At 43.5% G+C, this 21,137-nt stretch overlaps 3 protein-coding genes across 3 annotated transcripts in view; 1 reads left to right on the forward strand and 2 right to left on the reverse strand.

The window, feature by feature from the left end:
• Positions 1-2,671: 2,671 nt before the first annotated feature.
• On the reverse strand, positions 2,672-4,196 carry LOC311012014 (uncharacterized protein). The gene has a single exon (XM_084007277.1). The coding sequence runs from the start codon at positions 4,034-4,036 to the stop codon at positions 3,146-3,148; it is 891 nt and encodes a 296-aa protein (XP_083863403.1). The 5' UTR covers positions 4,037-4,196; the 3' UTR covers positions 2,672-3,145.
• Positions 4,197-4,627: 431 nt separating this feature from the next.
• Positions 4,628-21,137, reverse strand: part of LOC311012013 (noelin-3-like) — a 124,626-nt gene continuing 108,116 nt past the window's right edge. Inside the window, exon 7 of the mRNA XM_084007276.1 lies at positions 4,628-4,642. The gene's annotated coding sequence lies outside the window, so the exon portion shown is untranslated. The remainder of the gene's footprint in view (positions 4,643-21,137) is intronic.
• rheb (Ras homolog, mTORC1 binding) lies at positions 14,649-20,708 on the forward strand. The gene is made up of 8 exons (XM_084007836.1): positions 14,649-14,959; positions 15,810-15,881; positions 17,619-17,686; positions 17,929-18,011; positions 18,103-18,159; positions 18,249-18,296; positions 18,558-18,639; positions 19,832-20,708. The coding sequence occupies exons 1-8, from the start codon at positions 14,908-14,910 to the stop codon at positions 19,922-19,924; spliced, it is 555 nt and encodes a 184-aa protein (XP_083863962.1). The 5' UTR covers positions 14,649-14,907; the 3' UTR covers positions 19,925-20,708.

Raw genomic sequence — 21,137 nt, forward strand, 5'->3', positions numbered from 1 at the left:
GGAAAAGGGCTTGATTTTCATCGTATCACGTGACCTTCATCAACAAATGCAGTTTGCTCACATACTATGGCATTTCTTTATTAGATTATACGATTTTTCTAGAGCACTTTAAGAAGTTGTCATCCACGAGGACTTAAAAGCTGTTTTTAAGTTACGTTTCAAGTTAACGTTTTCATCACAGAAACGGCCACAAGGTCCATTTACTAGCTATCGTGGAGCTTTCATGTCACATCAAGTCAACCTTTATTTTTATAGCATATTTAAAAACAACCACAGTGCATTGAAATTTTTGGCTTTATGGAAATAATGCATCATTTCAGTACTCAGATGTTAATTAGTAAAAAGTAAAGCTTTATTAAATCGATGCGTCATCAAACTAACTGCTAGATAAATAAGGTCCATGGCTGTACATTGTTTTTTATCATAACAGCAGCTGGGTTTTAACCCTATTTGAGGTCCTGGAGACCCTGAGCTACATTTTTTCCACCATTCATCCATTAGACCTTTCCTATTTTCTCTTTTTTATTTGGACCTCTCTCCTGCTTGTTAGCTGCCTTACAAGCAATCTCGAGCATGTCATGTTCAGATGTTACAGCTGACTCAATATGTGGATTTTTTTATTTTCTAATTCCTATTTTGCCAAATTAATTGAGCTGCTGAAGTACCCCTCCATGTACAATTTCATCTGCGGTGATAGCTGTGTGCCTGCCACTTTTTCTTCAAACCCGGTAACCTTTCACAAGCCGAGGCTCCTTTCATCGCACTCTCAAAGCAAGACACAGAAAAGCTGTGACATTACACTGATTGGACGGGAGGAAGTGGCTCCAAAAAACTGACGCCAGACCAGGATCAAAAGATTCCATATTTAGGCCTCAAAGGTTACGATGGCCTCACAATTTTCAGTGACTCACCGTCGCTGATTTGTTCTGATGAACAGATGATGTTGACATTTGACACATCGTGGAAAAGCCGCCGTCGGCCTTCAGAAAATCTATACTCCCTCCATATTTCTTCCTGCCGGATCATCGTGAATCAGTTAAACATAGGAGTCATGAGCACGTTGTGTAATGGACATAAGTGGGAGAATAATGCTTGTCAATAACGCCGATATGTGAGGAGTCTCAGTAAATCCCTGCTCTTATTAAGCCTCTCCTCATGTGGCTGTCAAACACCAACCATTTTAACGTTTAATCCCATTGTGATTGCCCCCCCGGTACCTTGATTGTCAAAATTTAATCTCAAAAATATGAGATCGATGAGCCGGCCTTCCTGGCTCATGAACGCAAAATATATTTTTTTTAAAACCAAGAACACGGGCGCCAATCTGTGCTCTCGCACAGCTGTTACATCTTCCACGGCGTCTCATTATAAAGGGAAGTATCGGAGCGTGCAGCAATTAAACAGGATCAGCAAAACCCGACAAAGCCTGCTCAGTGCAGTCATGGGTGATCCCCGGTGTACAGCTGACCACTAGTGAGTGAGTGCTGCTCACTGGAATGAGGTGGATTGCCACGCTGCTAAGATTTATTTAAAATTAATTGTCATCGTGGTTAAAAGTTTGACTCGACTGTACACACACAGAGTGGTGGGGGGGGGGGGGGTAAATTGTTAATACAGATTGATAATACAGTATATCATTGTATACTGTATTATCACTAAAATAACATCACCAGAGCACTGATACCTGAATCCAGGTCATCTGACTCACATTGATGCAGTTACAGGCGCCTTATTTGACACCATGTCCCATGATCTCTATCTAGGACAAAGACCTAGGAGGTCTTCTTTGTGCTAGTGTGTGTGTGTGTGTGTGAGAGAGAGAGAGAGAGAGAGAGAGAGAGAGAGAGAGAGAGAGACTAAAGTAGTAACAAGTACATACAGAGGTCACTTTTATGTCTTAGCACCCTCCAATCTTGTGTGAAGTTGTTAAAACGTTTCGGATTCAATGTGGCGACTTCTCAAATTCGTTGATGTTTGAGCAGCCGAGTTGAGACAGACTTTGTTTAACGTCACAGCAGCACCCCGGTTGTGTGCTCACAGAAATGAGGTGTACATATGGACATTTACACAGTCTTCATCGTCACGTGGTGAAGCTGCTCTTCTGGCCTCGAAGATGATGTAGTGTATTATTATTTCAATATGACATTATGATACCCGATCATGGGCTTGTTGAATATGCAGAGTTTATTGTTACATGATCTGCCACTGTGTAAACATGTTTCTATGCTACACTATGTGATACTTGGGCCCTTTTTTTGCCTTTTATTGCCCATGTCCTTGCCCAACAGGCATGCCATCTTTCAGATGATTTACCGGTATACTTTATAACATATTTGTTTTTTGCGTGCTTAAGTGCGGATCTCAATATAAATGGATGTAACTGCATATAGACAAACTAACAAACTCAAATGTCCACTTACAAGTTTTCTGAGTTTTAATACCATATCCATTTGTTTCAAATCATTTTAATTAAATAATGTGTTTCTTATATGTCCATTTTTAAGATGAAATTTTTAATCATTGTAAGTCGTCAAATTGTTGGTGTGAAAACACCTGACACCCCACTAGCCCTGCCCCGATCTGATGGAGTGGAACATCATTTAATCAGAGTTTAAGTCCATGTAGGGTTTTCTTTTATTATTTTTGCAGATCTTAAGCCCCCCAACAATCTTTCCGCTGACTTGAAACACCTGATCCCCTTGACCTGAATTCAAGAGGGGCAAAGAGGGGTGATGATATGAACCCCCCCCCCCACTGCCACGGGCCAAACAAGATCAACTGACCAGTAATCAGCCCCCCAAATGTAGACCTGTGAATTTTTGCGTGAGCTCAACAACCTGTCCTCACCCCTATGCTGTGGATTAACAAATGTTTACACATGACCCGGCGGTTACTTGTTGTTTATTTTTAACCCACCTTTAAATTACATATTAAAAAAACAAAACAGGAAATAACAGTTATATTGAGTCATTATGGCAGTTGTAGTATCCAGTTTGGAGGCTCAGGCTTACAGCTTGACTACCACGTGCCAATTTGTGCCAACAACCACGTTACGACTCTCTTGGATGCACACACACACACACACACACACACACACACACACACACACACGCTCACATACAAATGCGCACACAGTGGTCGTCCCTCACGTGGGCTTGAGGTAGTTATAGAGGGCACTGAGTCCTCCTTGCAGCACCTCCTGGATAGGCTTGAGGAGGGGGTTGTGGATTATATGAAGTCCTTTATCCAGCGGGTGGCAGGCCAGCCTCCCGAGCCGGCTCAGTAGGTACAATTCCATCGGCACATTCTGCAGGTCATTGAAGTCCACATTGAGGAGCTCTAAAGACTCCAGGAAGCACAGCGTCTTAGGCAGCGTGTGGATACTGTTCCCCTCCACGATGAAGATCTTCAGGTTGACCAGGTCCTGGATCTGGTCCGCGATGGTCTCCAGGCGGTTGCAGGCCAGGTGAAGGAAGACCAGGCCCTTCATGCTGTAGACGCAGGTGGGGATGTGCGCAATGCGGTTGTGGCTGAGGTTGAGTTTGGTCAGGTTGTGCATGGCCGCCAAGCTGCCGGGGAGGCCCGTGATCTGGTTGTTGGCCAGGCTGAGCACCTCGAGGCAGGCGCAGGAGCCCAGCTCCTCGGGGACCTCGCTCAGGCGGTTGCGACAGGCGAAGAGCACGCGCAGCTTCTTCAGGAGGCTGATTTCCGGCGGGAGGCTCGACAGGTTGTTACCCCACAGGTTGAGGATCACCAGATTGTCCAGAGCGCCCACGGCGGGGGGCAGAGAGCACAGGCAGTTCATGGACAGGTTTAGCTTCTGCAGTTCCCGGAGCTCCCACAGCTCAGAGGGGGTGTTGTCGAGGGCCCGCATGGCCAGGCTCAGGGTGCTGTAGCCGAAGTGCACCGTGGCGTGCCTCCGGATCCGCTCGGCAGCCGAGGACAGGCTGGGCTGCTCGTCCCTGCCGGCATTCTTCCTCACGCTCACCTCATTCAGCTCCTTGTTGTGGAAGCTACGAGATTGCTTCCCACCCATCGCCCCAGCAGCACCGTCGTTTTTTACCGCCCGTAACAAGATGTCAGCATGAGAATAGTTGAATCACCACCAATGAATTAATCTCCGGGGTTCTTGAACGAGCCAGGCAGAACATGATCGGCTCTACAGGTTGTTGTAGAAACTCCTGATGTTTGGCAGCACTGACTGTTTTCCCCCTTGAGTTGCAGGCTGCTGTAATCGAGCACTATGGGGGCTCGTGGTCCGCGTCTCCTACACCAACTGCCCTGTCTTACTGGATTTCATACCCCCAGCTGGCCCTGTCACTTGACGTGTCCACAGATAGCACTCCGCTCCCCGCCCACCACCGGAGGGACAGAGCCGGGGATAGGACGCCGTGCGAGCTCAATCACATGAGGTCACCGCCATGATCTCATAGCGTAACGCACAGAAATACACTCACAGTCGCCGACCACACCTGCTACACATTATTCCGTTAGCCACACCTGCTATCTTTTGTAAGTGTATTGCATTTTTTGCACTTAAAATAATTTGGATATTTAACATACCATCTCCGGCTGACCATAATCTCTTCTCGCTTGTTTTTGTTCTCTCCCGCCGTTGGCCCCCCGACACTTTTTGCATGATCTCCTGTCTCAACTTGAAATATGCCACCGAGCCGGCTGCTGCGGACACGCTGGATCATCTCTCAAAAAAGTAACAGTTCTTAAAGGTATTAGTGGAAACTTATGCACAGACATGCGCCGCTTTAATCTCAAGTGCAAAAGGACATAGAACATTCCGGCATGTTCTTAGAAAAACTCTAGCGCGATTGGAAATCTTATTCATGTGGCCCCCCGAGGGGAGAATCTCTCTCTTTCCTGTAAAAGCATACACTGCAGTGCATTTACATTTTTGAATTTGTCTTTCCCCGCAGCAACTTACACACTGAGGGGAATTCTTCATGCCTTGTTCTCCAAAGAGTTCTGTAAGTATCTGCGGAGCTTTCACTTGAAAGCTTTTTGTTCCGACTTCCTTTTTAAAATGTCAAATTAGAAACTCTATCGCAACGTTGCCCTCGTGAGGTTCAGGGCTGATTTCAAACAGTCGTTTTTACTTCTTTTACAAACAACAACATTTGCCTCTTTAAGTAAAAAGATGTCACTATTCCTCCACCACTACCTAATTCATGTAACCTGCTTGTCTTTGGAAATTCAGGATGACAGAAGTGACCATGCAAACTCCACATTGTGAGGCCATAGTTAGTCTGGTTTGAAGGTCAGGTCCTTCTTGCTGTGAGGGAGGCAAACTAAAGTCCTTTTAGGTCCAAATACCAAAATGTATTCCTTAGGGTTTTACAATCTACATGTGACACCATCTACCCTCACAGCATCAATTCAGTTAAAAAAGAGGAGAGATCACTCTTACAGGTCTAAATATTGTTCACACAAACACTTTAAAGGTTGTGTAGGTTATATTACTTGAAATCCTCGTAACATACCGATAGCAATGAATACATGAAATGCTCTGACATAAAAACAAAAAATAAAAAAAAAATAAAAAATGTGTCCTGCCAAGTGGCCGTACTCTACCTTTAACGCTAAGGTTATAATGCTATATTGTATGGTCATTCATAATATATTGCATCATACAGTTTTAGATGTTGGATGGACAACTACATCAATAAACACATTAAAAAAAAAACGTATGATCTTACAACAATACATAGTGTATATTAAATATTGATTCAATATGTAGAAACTTCTTATAGATGCTGAAAATGGATGTTAAATAAAGTGTTAACTTGTTGTCTACTTGTTATAAAACAACAAATAGAAGTAAAATTGTTATTTTGTGAAATAAGGAGAGAAAATGACTCTCTCAGGATAAACATTTGTATTCCTATTTGTTTCACGGCACCAATCGTTAGGAGGTGTCACTCAGTGGATTAACGAGATATTTACAGCAGGAGAGGTCCACGTTGATGATCCGCGAACACGTTATATAAATGTTAGGGGTGTAAATCGGACCTTGGACTTGATCCACTTTCTTTGACAGCCTCATTGAGTCCGACCAGGACTTGGAGTGGCCTTAGTCATCATTCTTCCCCGAGCCCAGTAATCAAAGTACTTGGATGACAGTTAGCAGTGATATCCAACTCTGGGGACTCAGTGGCTCTGCTGTAAGCATGGCTACATCAGCACTTATGAATGACAGGTTGAATCATGTGTTTGCTGAATTGGACACTGGAGATAGGGCTGTTGGGGGAGGGGAGGTGGGGTGCATTGCACATTCAGGCAGCTGCTTGTGCAGCAAGTCTCATCTGGACGTTTTTTTGTACATTTTAACACCTCCATAGCTCAGTAGCTTTGTGTCGAAACACAAAGTCTTAAACAGCCCCTCAGTTTTTAGGAGCCGTTGTTGCGCCATGATTCATTTCACAAACAGCAGGATTGCCATGTCCTGCCATCCTCTATTTACATGAAAAATAACACCTAAGCTGTAACCGTCAGAGCCCCCCCCCCCCCCCCCCCCCCCCCCCCTTGTGTGCAAACATAACCCTCATGCTGTCAAATATGCAGGAAACCCTCATTGTGGGTTAACTAACACATTGCAATACCTGGACAAAGCTGAGATGGATGGACAGATGGAGGGAGGGAGGGGTGAGAGAGAAGCTAGACAGGTAGTCGGATGAATGGACGGAGCGAATAATGCTCATTTCTGCGACAGAGAGATGTCATCATGACATACTTCCCCATAACACACTGTCACCTAGCACTTCGTCATAATCTTGCGAGGCATGAATCTTCATTAAATGTTCCTTTTTTTATTTTTATCCCATGCATGTTTTTTTTTTCTCCAAACGAATCTCCTTTTCTAACAGAGGAACAGATGTGTGGAAACAGCTTGAGATTTAAATTACACGAAAATGGGATTCGCCATTCCTCCCGCATTCACACAACACCTTAATACGGAGTCCCATTAGCACCAAATGAGGATGAGTTATTCACTCCGAGAACAGTTACACCCTCCAGTCGTGGTGGTGACAAAAGGAATGGTCTCATTTAAGGAAAGCTCATCTGGTTACGTGGCACAAAATGACTCCGGATGAGCTACCTTTAGAGACTGAAGTTCACGATATATACCATTATTACTTGTTCATTACTGTGGAGGCTTCTGGCGATGACAGATGATATATGGCCTCGCTGCCACGGAGTCTGCCGTGGGCGTTCATCTCCTGTTGAAATGTAAGGAGTACCTGCCAAGACCTGAGGCTCTTTAGAGTCTATATTGCAGACACTATCCCCTAAGCTAGCACTCTTATTGAAGAATATGTTCCGTCTTTAGACAGAAAACGAGACGAGATGTGGTCCGAGTGACGAGAAATATGCATTTTGCGAGCCCATTGAGTGTTCCAGACAAAATTAGCACCACGGAATGGGGGGAGAGCATGTGAATGAGAAGATAATCGTCCATTATTCAGCAGGTGCAGATGTGAATATTCACACCACTGGACACTTTCCACTTTCCATTTGTGCATGAGTACCCCCCCCCCCCCCAGCTAATGGAGTCGGTGGAAGCGGCCCTGCGTTTTTAGTCCAAAACGAGGCTGTGTCACACGTTTGAATTGCTATCTGGAAATTGGCTGTAACAGTGCTGTGCCCAGATCTCCAGGTGACTCAAAGGATCTACTCAGTGGTGCAATTTAGTGAGGAGGGAAATTTGAAGGGGAGGTATCCAATTCAGCTTTGCACGCCGAACACAGGGCCAAGAACATTTAATTTCAGTGTTTCAGATGCTCATTCATTTACCAAATAGGACACAATAACGTTGGCCCTGTCTGGCAGTGCAAATTGTCGCCATGGAAATGACTATAGCTCAAGGAAATTTTAATATATTCAAGGCCTACTTTTGGAGACAAATTGGTTCTGAAAGAGCGTAAACACAAAATTCATAACCATTCTGCATCTTCTTGGAATATCTTTCCCCTCCTTATCAACTCTAACTAAAGCACCTCCGCTGAGTATCGGGTAATCTCCTAATCTCTCTCCCCAGGCCACACGCCAGGTATCTGTAGTTAGATCTGTGGTGAAGCAGCCGGATTCATCTTGTGATAAACTGGGACAACATGATGAATAGATAATAAAGGCACCCAGGGGAGAACACTATCCGGGTTAACTCCGCCGCATAAAGATACCATTTGTAATGATGGCTGGAATCAACGGGGAAGCGCAGCGAGCGAAGCTAACTGGGCTCCAAAGTGACCGAATCAGTGCCGATTTTTGCTGATGCAGCAGATGGGTGAAAGTACAAACCAATTGTGGCTGTGACAACAACAAGCAGGGTGATGAAGCACCAGCGAGCGGCCTATCTGGGTCTCACCTGCTCACTGCTACTCCTACAGGCCTCTGAGTGCTGAACAGGGAGTGCAGTTATGGAGTAATCACGACGAGAGGAACTGTCAATGCTTTCGTGGATGGGGACGAGGTCGATTGATTTATTTGATCCCGCTCTGAACTCACTCCCTGAAAGCTCAGCAGAGACCCAGGAGTGACAGTAATGTACTCCTCCAAGGCTGCGTCATATACAGAGCTTGATGCCAGTTAATACACGAGGCATCTACTGTGTGAGGGCACATGCCACCAAGGAACGTAGTGTCTGGTCAAGCTTCAGCTAGGAGCCTCAACAAAGCTCCTCCGAGCATCACAAGAAACCTGTAAAATAAAGATGGGATGTATGAATGAAATCAAGGAAACAATCAAATGCATTGACTCATCCATCCATCCATCCATTTTCTACCGCTTATCCTGTATTAAGGGTCACGGGGGGGCTGGAGCCGATCCCAGCTGTCATTGGGCGAAGGCAGGGTACACTCTGGACAGGTCGCCAGTCTATCACAGGGCCTGCCTTGACTCAAAACTGAAAAATAGTTTGTACTTGATCTTGGAAATACAGCGTCGCCCATAAAGTTGGAATAATTTGCAAATGTCTTTTATAGTGCCGAACAAATGGTATGCAGGAATTATTTTCACCTGGGTAATTAGGACACATAATGTAATCATAATAATGCATTTAATCAGGAATAAACAGAGGATTGTGCCTGAAAACAAAATATTCAAACGTTATGGGTAACAGTGTAGTATTTTGATGATAATAATAACAACATTTATAAGATTTACATAAGATTTTCATCAAGTTTTACTCAAAGGCCACTTCCTTGCTTATTTTAGGATCTTCCAATGAGAATCACAATTGGCTTTATAGACCAAGTAGGTGTATGTGGAAAAAGTAATATGACTCCACATGGTTACATTGCGATTATTTGCATAGGGGTTTGCTATGAGACTGGTGTTAAGTGTTCACAACAGTGGCAGCCTGTTTTGGTTAACAGTGCTCTGCAGCGCCTACCAGAGGGGAGAAGCTGAAACAGGTCGTATCTAACATTTGGTTTTGTAGTTGACTGTCAACCACATTTAAATTCTTTTCTACTTTAAAACAATGTTACTGCGCCGACGTATGATGCAATCTGGCAGAGCATCACAGTTGCTACCTAATTTCAGACTCGGCCTTAAATCTGTCCCCTGTTGTTTGGAAAGAGTGGCAACAAACTAGGGAGAAGTATTCTTCTTCTGTCTGGGACAGAAAAAGCTAACTGATGTTGCCAAGCACACAGACATACTGAACATCATACACTCACAATATGCATATTAACACATTGGCAAACGCTAGCTTGGTGAAGAGAAGCTGTGATTATAGTCCAATATCACCAATGATGAATCTGCATTTCAGGGCTTTACTATCCCTACAGTGACCCCAAAAGACCCTCATTTCTGGACTCCCCAATCACCTATGTACACCAGAGAGTAAAGCATTAAAGGCAGAATAGGTCATTTTGAAAACCACAAGTTTTGACTTTGAATGCATCGCCAAATTGAAAAAGCCCCGCCCCCTTCATTCGGACCTCTGTTCAAAGCCGCTCCCCCAAAAACGCCAAACGAGTGCTCGAGATTGGCAGAGTGCACACAATCAGGAAGTAAGAAGTTTTTACGTCAGAGCATTTAATTTACTCACTGATATCAGTATGTTATGAGGATTTCAAGTAATATAACGGAAAGTGTTTCTGAATAGAATCACCTACGCAACCTTTAACTTTACAAGTTCCCAAAGTCCATAACACAGACAGGACACTGGGTGTGACATGTCGCTGCATATTTGATCCATGGTCAGAAGACGGGGGGAGAACTGGCTGTTACAACTGGCCCCCCTGTTGCAAAAAGCTGCATTGTATGTGTTGAAGTGAGTGAGAATGGTATGTGAGTGTAGCTGTGTGCTTGTCAGGTGTGTTGGAGGAACTGGTCTTACAAAGTTTTTGGGGTGTCTTTTTGCACCGCGAGTGACAGCACAGTCTCATAGCTGATGGTTCTCCTGCTCATGTCCACCAGAAACTTGAAACAATAGGATCTGTCGAGCTCTGTTCTAGGACGTTAGGATGCTCGCCAGGCCATCACTGCCAGCGAGCCATAAATGTTTCATGTGGCGCTGATATGGTAATCATTGGATCCCTACAATGACACCTTGTGAGAGTTGGATAACGATGGCTGTCTTTCAGGCCTGTGTGACTCTGGACTCGGTCCAACAGCCGAGGCACAGCCTGAAGTGTGAATCTGCCGGTGTAAGAAAAAAAGGCTGCGTTGCACCCAATAGGTAGATAAAAAACAAAAAACAAGTCTCAAAGATGAGTGAAAGGAAGGTGCAAACGGGTGTCATCCAGGGCGTCTTGCAGACTCTCACCAGACAAATTGTGTTCCTCCGAGTTAAATATGCGTCGCGTTTCATGAGGTTTTTTTTTTCTGCGAGTGGGTCCAGGTGCCCGTTGGTGGCACAGGCCCAGCTGGAGGATGTGGCTGACTTGCTCCACTGGCGCTCAGGCTGGCATACTAACAGAGCCAGGGGTGCTTTCACAGTGAGTTGAAAGAGGCTGGCGCTGGTGCCACACACCCAGGGTTCAGAAACACGAGCTCCAGCTGCGTGTCCACGAGCTCGCATAGCTAAAGCACTCAGAGACAGGGGAAATCTAACGTGAATCCTCCTTTTTTTAAACCTACAACGTGGTCTGTGGCCAGAATATCGATCCCACGACATTCACATCGTCACATATCCCTCCCTGATGCGTGCGAGATGCTGAGAGATTAATTGTTGGGGTGAAAAAAAAGGGAATTTTCCAATCACAGGGGATGAAGTAATAAAAGGCCAACATGTCTAAAAGAGCTTAATGTATTATTTCTCTGAGGCTTGTTTAAGCCTTTTATTAAAGTGAAACAATCTTGTCAGACACCTGTTGTTCTTGCGGGGTATTTATTGTAGGCCTATATCAGCACACTGTAATCCCTGGTTATATTACTAGTGTGACCTATTCTTGGTCATCATAATTTTCCTGAGTGTGTGTGTGTGTGTGTGTGTGTGTGTGTGTGTGTGTGTGTGTGTGTGTGTGTGTGTGTGATTGCAGTCACCCTTCAGCCATGTCAGTTCAGCTTTTTCTTTTTTTTCCCCCTTTTTTTCCGACACCCAATGTCATGCAGAACAAATCGCCTATTGCTGACGCCGGTGATTTCTCCTTCTCCGGCGTTGAGAAGTGTGTGTGGAGGCAAAACAGTTGGGTCTTACTGCCTGGGAAGTTGGACATTTCTGTGATTAAGTGGTAATAGCCCAGGACGTGACAGGGAAACAGGGGACATCATTGGTCACGGGGCAGGAAAAAAAAAAACACACACCCTTGGGTCTATGTGCTATTTTTGAGACAGTGTATATAATTACTCCAGTTTTGCTCCAAAACTCTCTAAACTGACATTTAAGACGGAAAACTCTCTAAAAATGTCAGCGAGAAAATTCAGCTGCGCCATTGGTGTGTGTGAACTACTAAGAAGCGACTGACACACATAAGAGACATTGCAGTTTAAAAGCAAAGAGGACTCTCATCATCCCACCACCTTTGCCACGCCTGCCTTGAATTCCAGCATCTGCCTATGAGCTTGAACCACTAATTGTGGCCTGAGCTCCTATATGGTATTGTTGCATGCCTGTGGTTCGGTTCAAGGCCACGGTTATATTAAGACGTGTATTTTAACATCTATAATGGAATTGCCTATCAGATAATACTCATCAGGGATGTGTGCAGTCTGATTTATGCGTGAGGTTGATGAGGTACAGTTTGCAGGATGCACCGCTCCAGAAGCAGTGCTCAGCAGAGTTTCAACCCAAAATATGAGACGGATGGAAATAAACAATAATTATAAGGTGATCTTTCTGTTGGAATATGTAACAGTTATTTGAGCATGTACAGGCACGCCTCTGGTACTGTAAGTGGTCCAGTGTGAGATATAAATGGTGTTATGGGGACATCTACTGGCTAATGCGAGTATAGGCATGAAGAGTTTTTCTACAGAGCAGCCTATTTGTTCTAGATGTGTAATTTGTGTTTAATTAGGAAATGCTCCTCAGGTTGCTAGTAGCAACACAAAGGTCCTGACCTCTGTATCCGTAGCGGTACCTCCACGACTTTTAGCACATGTTGCATTATTACAGAATAAGCCACCAACTGGATGTGAAGTAGTTATGCTTAAGGTTTGACCAGCAAAGAAACGCTGCATATGAGGACATCATAACACATTCAAGCATTCTGTATAATACTTTTTATTTTGATAATGCTTATGCATAACGCTCAACCGATTAATAATACTGTTATGACTGATTCTTATACCAAAATAGGCCAGATAACAGATCTGCAAGCTCTGAAAGCACTGTACCACTGAGTGAATGCAGGAACTGGAGTATATAAACTGGTGCTGATGAGGCTGATGGGTTGCAGGTGTGTCTCGTTAGGCGACAAACAGGAGAGAGGGAGAGAAGGAGTAGCCACGCCCACATGACCGACAGCAAGGGAGGAGAAGGGGGGGGGACAAAGCCACAGGGAAAACTGATCACTGTCTATGATATGAGATGTAGAGCACCTAAATAACGTGCTGATAACGTATTTATTTGAAGTTACTGCTGTATGGCGCATATGAATTACTCATAAATTGATTCATCTGCTTACTTCCAGACACTGCAGCAGCTAGCTGTGGCTCCTGGCACCGAGATGCCAGGTTCCTCCGGCTCCCAGACTCACCGGGTCCCTGCAGCTCATGTTAGCTGGAGGCCACTGGCACCAGGATGCCTTTCCTCCAAAGCCCTTCCAACAGCTCCCATGCAACTTATTCCAGCCCAGGCTCCCATCAACGTCACCCAACTTGTTTTTTCCGAAGACCTTGACCTTGAGATGTCAAGCTCTTACTCGCCTTTTGTTCAGTTTCCCCATCACTTCGACCCAAGCCATCATCTTTTCTTCTTTAGAATCCGGATGAGTGGATAATGGATTCTGATTCCATCAGCACTTCCGCCATGTTCTCTCCTCGCATTCTTACCACCATTTACTGAGGTCACTCCTTCAAGAGCAGAACCTCAACCTCCCGTAATCACATCCCAAGAACACTCAATACACGGGTCCTCCCAAGCGTATCTCCTCTTCATCCGCTCAGATCTTGAGATCTGCACGCCGCTCAATCTAGTCTCAAATAACCAGGGTTTTTTGGGGGTTTGCCATGCCCTTGTGCTACAGCGGATTCCCTTCTGAAGCTTCCCCATAAGGCATCCGGAGGCTTGAAGCAATTCAAGCCCTGCAAACCAATCCTGTTTTTCTGTAATAAATCATTTTCTTTGAAGTTGTGGTCGTTGCTGGTAAATCCAACGATTGCTTGTAAAACTTACGTCAGGTGAGTAAAAGTACTGAAATGAACATAAAACATAAGTGCTGTCCATCCTGGATGAAGTTTTACTTCAGTATATTGTAATATGGAAGCATCTCTACTATTACTACTACTAATATCAATCATCATCGTAATTAATAACAAGAAGGTGTGTCATTTTTAATGTGTGAATGAAGCAGAGAGGGAAACATGGCAGCAAATTAGGAAAACCCGGACAAACTGCGCTTATAAATGACTTATAACTCATCTATAAAGCACAAATAAAGGGTGCCTCATTAGAACGCAAGAGCCTGTTCAACAAGTCAAATCACTCATTTGGCTTGGCAACACAAATAAATATGCAAAAATGTACTTTACTGACTGGTAGAAACTCTAATACACTCAAGTACTACAAATACCTCGAAACTGTACTGAGTGTAATATTTCTATGTGCAATGATGTGTATTGAACAATCAGTTTATAGTGATGTATTCTAGGGACCTTCAGGGTAATAGGAGTACTATAATGACTATGGGATCTGTATGAGTAATTCGATTTTTCTAGTGACTTATATTACTCTGCCTCTATCGTGGGGTCATTACAGAATTACTATAGTGTGTAAAGATACATCGATTTATTTATTTCTTAATAATGACTGCTTCGATGGAGCTTGTAAGAGATGAATGACATTGCACCCGACCACCCAGCGTGTCACGATGCTTTCAGCAGCCAATCACATTCCAGAAGGCGGGCGCTCCACCGCTTGATGAACAGCCGGTCTCGTCCAATCAGAGCCTTACAACAGGCACCGACGCCCACCTTCGCTCCGCATTCCGCCAATTAGAACGCAGCAGTAATTACTAATTCATTACACCGCGAAGGGGAGTGACGCAGTTATTGTAGATCTATAGATACTCCATGCTTTTGTATATGACCTGAAACAGCGCTCCTTTCCAAGCCGCGGACATCTTCATCCAACAACAACTACAAAAAAAACGAGCAAAGAAGAAGGGATCCCTGCTGTCATCTGGAGGCTGTATGTCGAAGCTCTGCGCCCCTTGAATTTGGATGCCATTCCGGTTGGAGGTTGCGGTACACCCCGAGGACTAGATGCGATAACCAGGACGAGATATGCCGCAGCCCAAATCACGAAAAATCGCCATCCTCGGGTACCGATCCGTAGGTGAGGTCCGAATAGACGATGCTCGGGGAAAGGAGGGAGGAGGGAGGAGGGGTGACATCCTTAAGGGCCTTGGATGCGACGCTGGGGCTACATTTCAGCGGCCTTTCGGGTCAATTTAACTCCATTATGTGAGCCGTTTGACGCCTCTTAGAATAAACTTAAATTATAGGGAGGATCTGTGTTGCAGCGGGCGAGTGAGCGCCACCAGGTGAGACGCGGCCTCTTGCGCGTTTTGTTATCACACGAGGCCTCCCACCTATTTGCTCCTAATACCGATGCGTTTCCATCAGTGACCCTCAACCCTGGTCGGTCGGGGTCGCGCTTCGGAGGGCTGAAGGGCTAACGGGATTTGACCTATTACGTGTGCGCTTTATTTTTGTCGTATGTGAAAAGCAAGGAAGCGCAATTTGTATGCAGAGGAAAGGATGTGCAGGATGGCAAGATGGCACTGACACAACGCATCTAGGCCCAGCCAGCATCCCAGCACTAACGCGAAACCCTGTAATATCCCCACAGAGACTTGCATTATTATTATTATTATTATTATTATTATTATTATTATTATTATTATTATTATTTGTGAACATTTCCCACGGTATAAATAAAGGGTATTACGTGTTTTGTGGGCTTTAGTAGGTAATTTTAAGTGTGACTAATATTGTAATGATGAGAATATTTTTTCATAATGTTTGTCACCTTTATGCTGAGCCACAGTCCTTGATTTGTGAACTCTAGTTGTGAAGGGCTGCGAACCAATATTGTAAAACGTATGGAAATATATTTCCTCATTTCCAATGATATATATGAAGTGTAAAGGGCCCGTTTTTTCACATCCCATTGTGTTTTGCAGGAAAGTCCTCCTTGACGATTCAGTTTGTGGAAGGCCAGTTTGTGGACTCCTATGACCCGACAATAGAGAACAGTAAGTGGGGATTCTGTGGACTGTTGCAGCTTGATACACAAGCTGGAAACTGTTGAGTCCGAGTAGGAAGCCACTCAGATCCTGATACATCTCCTCTCGTAAACACTTAAGTTCGTTCCGGACTGCCTGAACCGTATATAACTATAGCCATGCTTGAATGTCATAGCTTTTGCTTTATTAGTTTGTTGTCTTCCATATTTTTTTATGATGACATTAGCAGAGATGGTGTTCAAGCTCCTCTTTTTTATGCATATAGGCTGTTATTATCCATGGACACACTTAATCGTGTGTAAAGTCATGTTTGTTTATCAGGCTGGTGGTGGAAGCTCTTAATTATACAAAGTCAAATCCCAGCCCAAAATCCCAAATTTGTCTCAGGAGGTTTTACAATCTGAACAACACATGAAACCATCTATACTGAGATCCCTGATTCTGATCAATAAAAACTCCACACAAAACAACAACAACAACAAAAAGGTTGGTCAGTATTGTCGGAAATCAATAATATAATTGGCAATGCACTCCTTATCAGTAGGTCCTCTTATTGTGTACAGCCGATGAATCTGCTAGGTTGCCATGGAGATGTTATAGTTGTTGTCACATGGCCTAACTATGGAATTGCAGTTACATTATAACAGGCGGCTACATATCACAATAAATATTTACTTATAGTTTTTCATGCAACATGTGCTACAGGGCTGCAACCAACTATTTCCTGACATTTAAAACAAAATTGCAATAAATATTCATCACATTTTCTCCTTTGTGACATCATCGTATTTTTTTGTCTTGCTAAAAAAAAATGCTAAGAACTCAAGATATTAATATTATAATATTATAATATAATATTATTTACAATGATATACAACAGAGAAAAGACACAACTCCTCCCATTTAAAGAACTGGAACTAGAAAATATTTGTCAACTTTAATAGCCTTCTTTTCACATTTTATTATTTCAAACCTACGTTCATCACGTTGAACTTGTGCGTCCCGTGAGCTCTGTAACAGGATGTCAAAGAAGAAGCATGATAACAGCATTGTTACCCAGCAGGGCGTGATGTTCCCTCCAAACCAACGTGTCCAAACACTCCACCAGCTGATGTCCCCACTTTCCACACTTTCAACCAGAAGGATGAAACTTTCTTTGGAGGAACTTCGGAGGAATCGGCTTGTGTAGTGTTCGGTCAGAGTTGCTCCTCGTTGACTTTAGTGGAAGAAGCGTAGAAATCGCTGCCTTGAAGGTACATTTTGCCGTATGAGAAAACATACAGTAATTCATCAACCCCCAAACGCACATGTTCCTACACACTCCAGAGATTTGAGTCTCAACTTTACCTGTAGGCTGTTTTTCTTTTTCCCGGCGTGTTCGCTCACATAGCGCCCTACGTTTCTCGAGTGTGTGGTCTGTGTCTATAAATAATCTCTGGATGGGTAACATGAAGTGAAGTGTCAGCGAGATGCTGCAGGCGTTGCGATCCCTCCGTCCTGTAGATAATGTGACCCATCTCCAGGCAGATATTGACATTCCTGTGCTGGATGAACTCAGTGGTAGCAGAATGGATCCGTAAGGAGATCTGCACACGGAAAGCGTCGAGTAATGACGATACAGTTTAGTGCTGTACGGTAGAGCTGTATTTGCTTGTTTGTGGTTATTATTTGCTCTTCATCCATTAAAATGTTGGATTCATAATGTCTGTTGGTTCATGTCTAATCAGTCTTTTGTTTCCACTGTAGCATTTACAAAAATGATCACAATAAATGGACAAGAGTACCACCTTCAGCTGGTCGACACAGCAGGACAGGTACGGTGATTGATTTCCATTCAAAATGGGTTTTGTTAAAGGGGAAGTACGCTAAATATATTCATGAACATGAGCATCTCCCAATTTCCATATTGATCCAGATTTGAATATGTGAATATTCAAATCTGTGATGTCATTTAGGCGGTGTTCCCCTTTAATTAGTCAGATTTACTTTCATTTTCCCATCTTTTCCAAACCTGTAACTTTCCATGCTAATTTCTTCCTGTTTTGCGTTTCCACAGGATGAGTACTCTATCTTCCCACAGACCTACTCCATAGATATCAACGGTTACATTCTGGTCTACTCCGTTACATCCAATAAAAGGTATGCCTTTACTCCTCGTTTTCAGATGCAAGTTCTGTGTAATGAGTTGAAAATGCTGAAGAAGAAACTTTCCCCCCTCATTTTCTTCCAGCTTTGAAGTTGTACAAGTTATCCATGAAAAACTATTGGACATGGTGGGAAAAGTTCAGTAAGTACTGTTTCTTTGTTTTGTCGTTCCACGAAGTAACATCTAATACATAAATGACAATGTGCCGTTTATTTTTCCCTCTTACGCAGAGTTCCAATTATGCTCGTCGGGAACAAGAACGACCTACACATGGAGCGGTATGACCTAACACATGCACAGTTGTACATAAGGGGCAGAGCACTTGCCAGTCAGAACAGAAATACAGAGCAGATGTTAATATTTGTTTCTCTATACGCTATTTGTACAACGCAAAGCCTAGTTCTACTCATCTGCATGTGTTTGTGTAACCCTGCAAATATTCCTTACTCAGTGGAGGCGGCGTCGGTAGAACCCTGCAGCCTTTCTCTGAAATATTTATGTGTTTTATCGTGTGCTTTTTTTTTTTTCTTCTTCTTCAGAGTAATCAGTTGTGAAGAAGGAAAAGCATTAGCCGAATCCTGGAATGCTGCCTTCATGGAGTCCTCAGCTAAAGAGAACCAGGTAAGAGCTGGAGCCTCAAAGGTCACTTTGTTTGGGTTTGTATTGGGTTTTTATTAATAGCTATTTATCTTTTTTTTTTAAAAGATCCTCATAAAAAAAGGACATTTTTGACTTTAAGATGTTTTTTCCGTGGTATAAGAAATAGTAGTTGGCAGGAATTTGCTGATTATCATGGTTGTCGTTGTCTTCTGTGGCTCTGAATAATTATAAATCAGGTGATGTCAACAGGTATATCTGGGCTTCTGGCTTGTAACAGAAACATTTTAGTTTGAAAAACATGGGTGTTTACCAGGCAGGTAGGGTCTAACAAAAAGGTCCTATCAAGTTGCATCGTGGGTAGGATCTAGCAGTATTGGAGCTTGACCAATACCAGGGGCTAGTATCAGGATATCAGGTTGCATACATTTTGACTATAATCTGTCTTTTTCCACCAAATTTATGGAAGATCTGTAATAAATACATCAGTGCCTCCTTAAAGGTTTTTACTGAATCAATCCCCATTGATATAATTTATGACCTGCATTTTTGAGCATCACCATCTCAATCAATAGCAGCCTGTGAGTGCATCTCTATAAAGCCGTTTTCATTGTTACTGGCGGAGAACGCCTTCCCCTCACTGGATTCCTATTGTGTGCACATAGATATGAAAGTATGTTCTGTGTACTGTAAATTGATGAAGTTGCTCTTCTTCTGCTCCTGCCGCCCCCTTGGTGGTCACATGTGAGAGAAGCTCTAGAAAACGGCATTATTAACACTTAAGTCGTCACCAACCGCAGGTGTTGCAAATTGATGGAAGGACTTTGTGTAATGTGAAAGGGGTCAGTCTCGGTGTCAAACCCACAGAGAATTACCTGACTCATCCCCCTCAGCTCTTAGATCTGCCAAGCAGATATATATATATATATATATATATATATATATATATATATAGTTTAGTTGATACCCGCTCTATCCATTTTCCAACATAATGTTCATAATCAGGAAGTCTGTGGATCTGCTTCAAATTGAGTTAGCAAGCCACAGCACACAAAAACAACTCCATCTTTGTTGCGCCTAAAGTCACTGAGGCTCCTCTGGATGTAGCATATGCTGCTGGAAAATTCAAAATGGTGTGACTGAGGCTTGTGACAGCATCCTGCGTGTCTCTCTCCCTCTCTCCCTCTCCCTCTCTCTCTCTCCCTCCCTCCCTTAGACGGCTGTGGAGGTTTTCCGGAGGATGATCCTGGAGGCAGAGAAGATGGACGGCGGCGTGCAGCCAGGAAAAACGTCCTGCTCCATGATGTAGAGCCCCTCCCCACCCCCCCCAATCAACACACAGGACACTGCACTGGGATATCCCGTTACTTGAAGGCTAGCTGCCAGTTCTCCTCCACCTCAGCTGACTCCACCCCTCCAGGGTCCTAAATATCCAATACTGTCTATTTATGGATCTGATTCCACTGTTATTTATCAGTATTTCCTATTCACCTTTGTCATCCTCATTTTTTTTTCTTTGTGCGTTTGATAAAAAAAAAATTTGAAAAAAAAAAGGATGAGCGGTGGTTCCCTTGTCTTATATTTCCACAATCCACCTCTCCTCCACCTCTCTGCTCGAGCTCTGATGCAAAACACACAACTTAATTTGGGTGTATCAAAAAAATAAATAAAGGTTTTTCCCTGTGCTCGGTAACAAGTACTACCGTAACTAAGGCCGGAGACGGCAGTGACTCGATGCAGTGACTTCGCTTCTCATTACGCAGCTCCCATTTAGGCAAGGAGTCCGTCTCCGCAGAAATAAGAAGAGATAAGAGAAACGCCGTGTCTGTCATGCATATACGCTCTGAAAAATGAGTCATAAGTCATCACGGACGTTTCTTCTGATACATCAGCAGCTGTTTGCTCCCTTTTTTCCCTCCCTACTTCATCTCCATGCAGCACCCACGTCTCCGTTCCTCGGTTTGATTCATAGCGATTACTGTCAGCCAAAAAAAAAAAAAGAAGAAGAAGAAATCTGCATCCATTTTCTAATGTTGAAAATGTTGTACAAATGTTTTTGATTGTAATCATTAAAGCAAAAAGTGGTTATGTAATGCAGGGTTGAGTGTGGGTTTTTTTTTTTGCTAATGAGATTCTTTGTCACCCGGGAGGCAGGGCAAGTTTATTTATGTGTCTTCAATTATTATTCAAATTGCTTCACAGAAGGGATAAAAAAAAGAGCGGTAAATGCAGCACGCACGACTTTAAAAGGGTAATAACGTTGGGGAGGGTGTGCGATGAATAATCTAAGTTTTTGAGATTCAGTACAAAGATCTTTTTGTCTTTATACATCTCTGATGTATAATAGTTAAGTGCTTCTTTTCCGTGTTGTCTTTTTCAAGCATTAGCATCCCACTAACAGATGACCTGAGAGGGTTCAATATAGGAATAGATAATAGATCTACTTTGCATATTGGTGGTACATTAAGAGACAAAGAAGGGGATTTAAAGGTGCTTTCTTTCAGTGGGAGAGATTTCTGAGC

The sequence above is a fragment of the Eutrigla gurnardus genome (genome assembly GCF_963514095.1).
Source record: "Eutrigla gurnardus genome assembly, chromosome: 4".
Classification (NCBI taxonomy): Eukaryota; Metazoa; Chordata; class Actinopteri; order Perciformes; family Triglidae; genus Eutrigla; species Eutrigla gurnardus.

Bases quoted from the DNA above. Each gene is read 5' to 3' on its own strand.
- rheb (XM_084007836.1), top strand. From the start codon at position 14,908: ATGCCGCAGCCCAAATCACGAAAAATCGCCATCCTCGGGTACCGATCC. The intron at 18,297-18,557 runs GTATGACCTAAC...CTTCTTCTTCAG, and splicing joins AACGACCTACACATGGAGCG to AGTAATCAGTTGTGAAGAAG. The intron at 18,640-19,831 runs GTAAGAGCTGGA...TCCCTCCCTTAG, and splicing joins CCTCAGCTAAAGAGAACCAG to ACGGCTGTGGAGGTTTTCCG.
- LOC311012014 (XM_084007277.1), bottom strand. From the start codon at position 4,036: ATGGGTGGGAAGCAATCTCGTAGCTTCCACAACAAGGAGCTGAATGAG.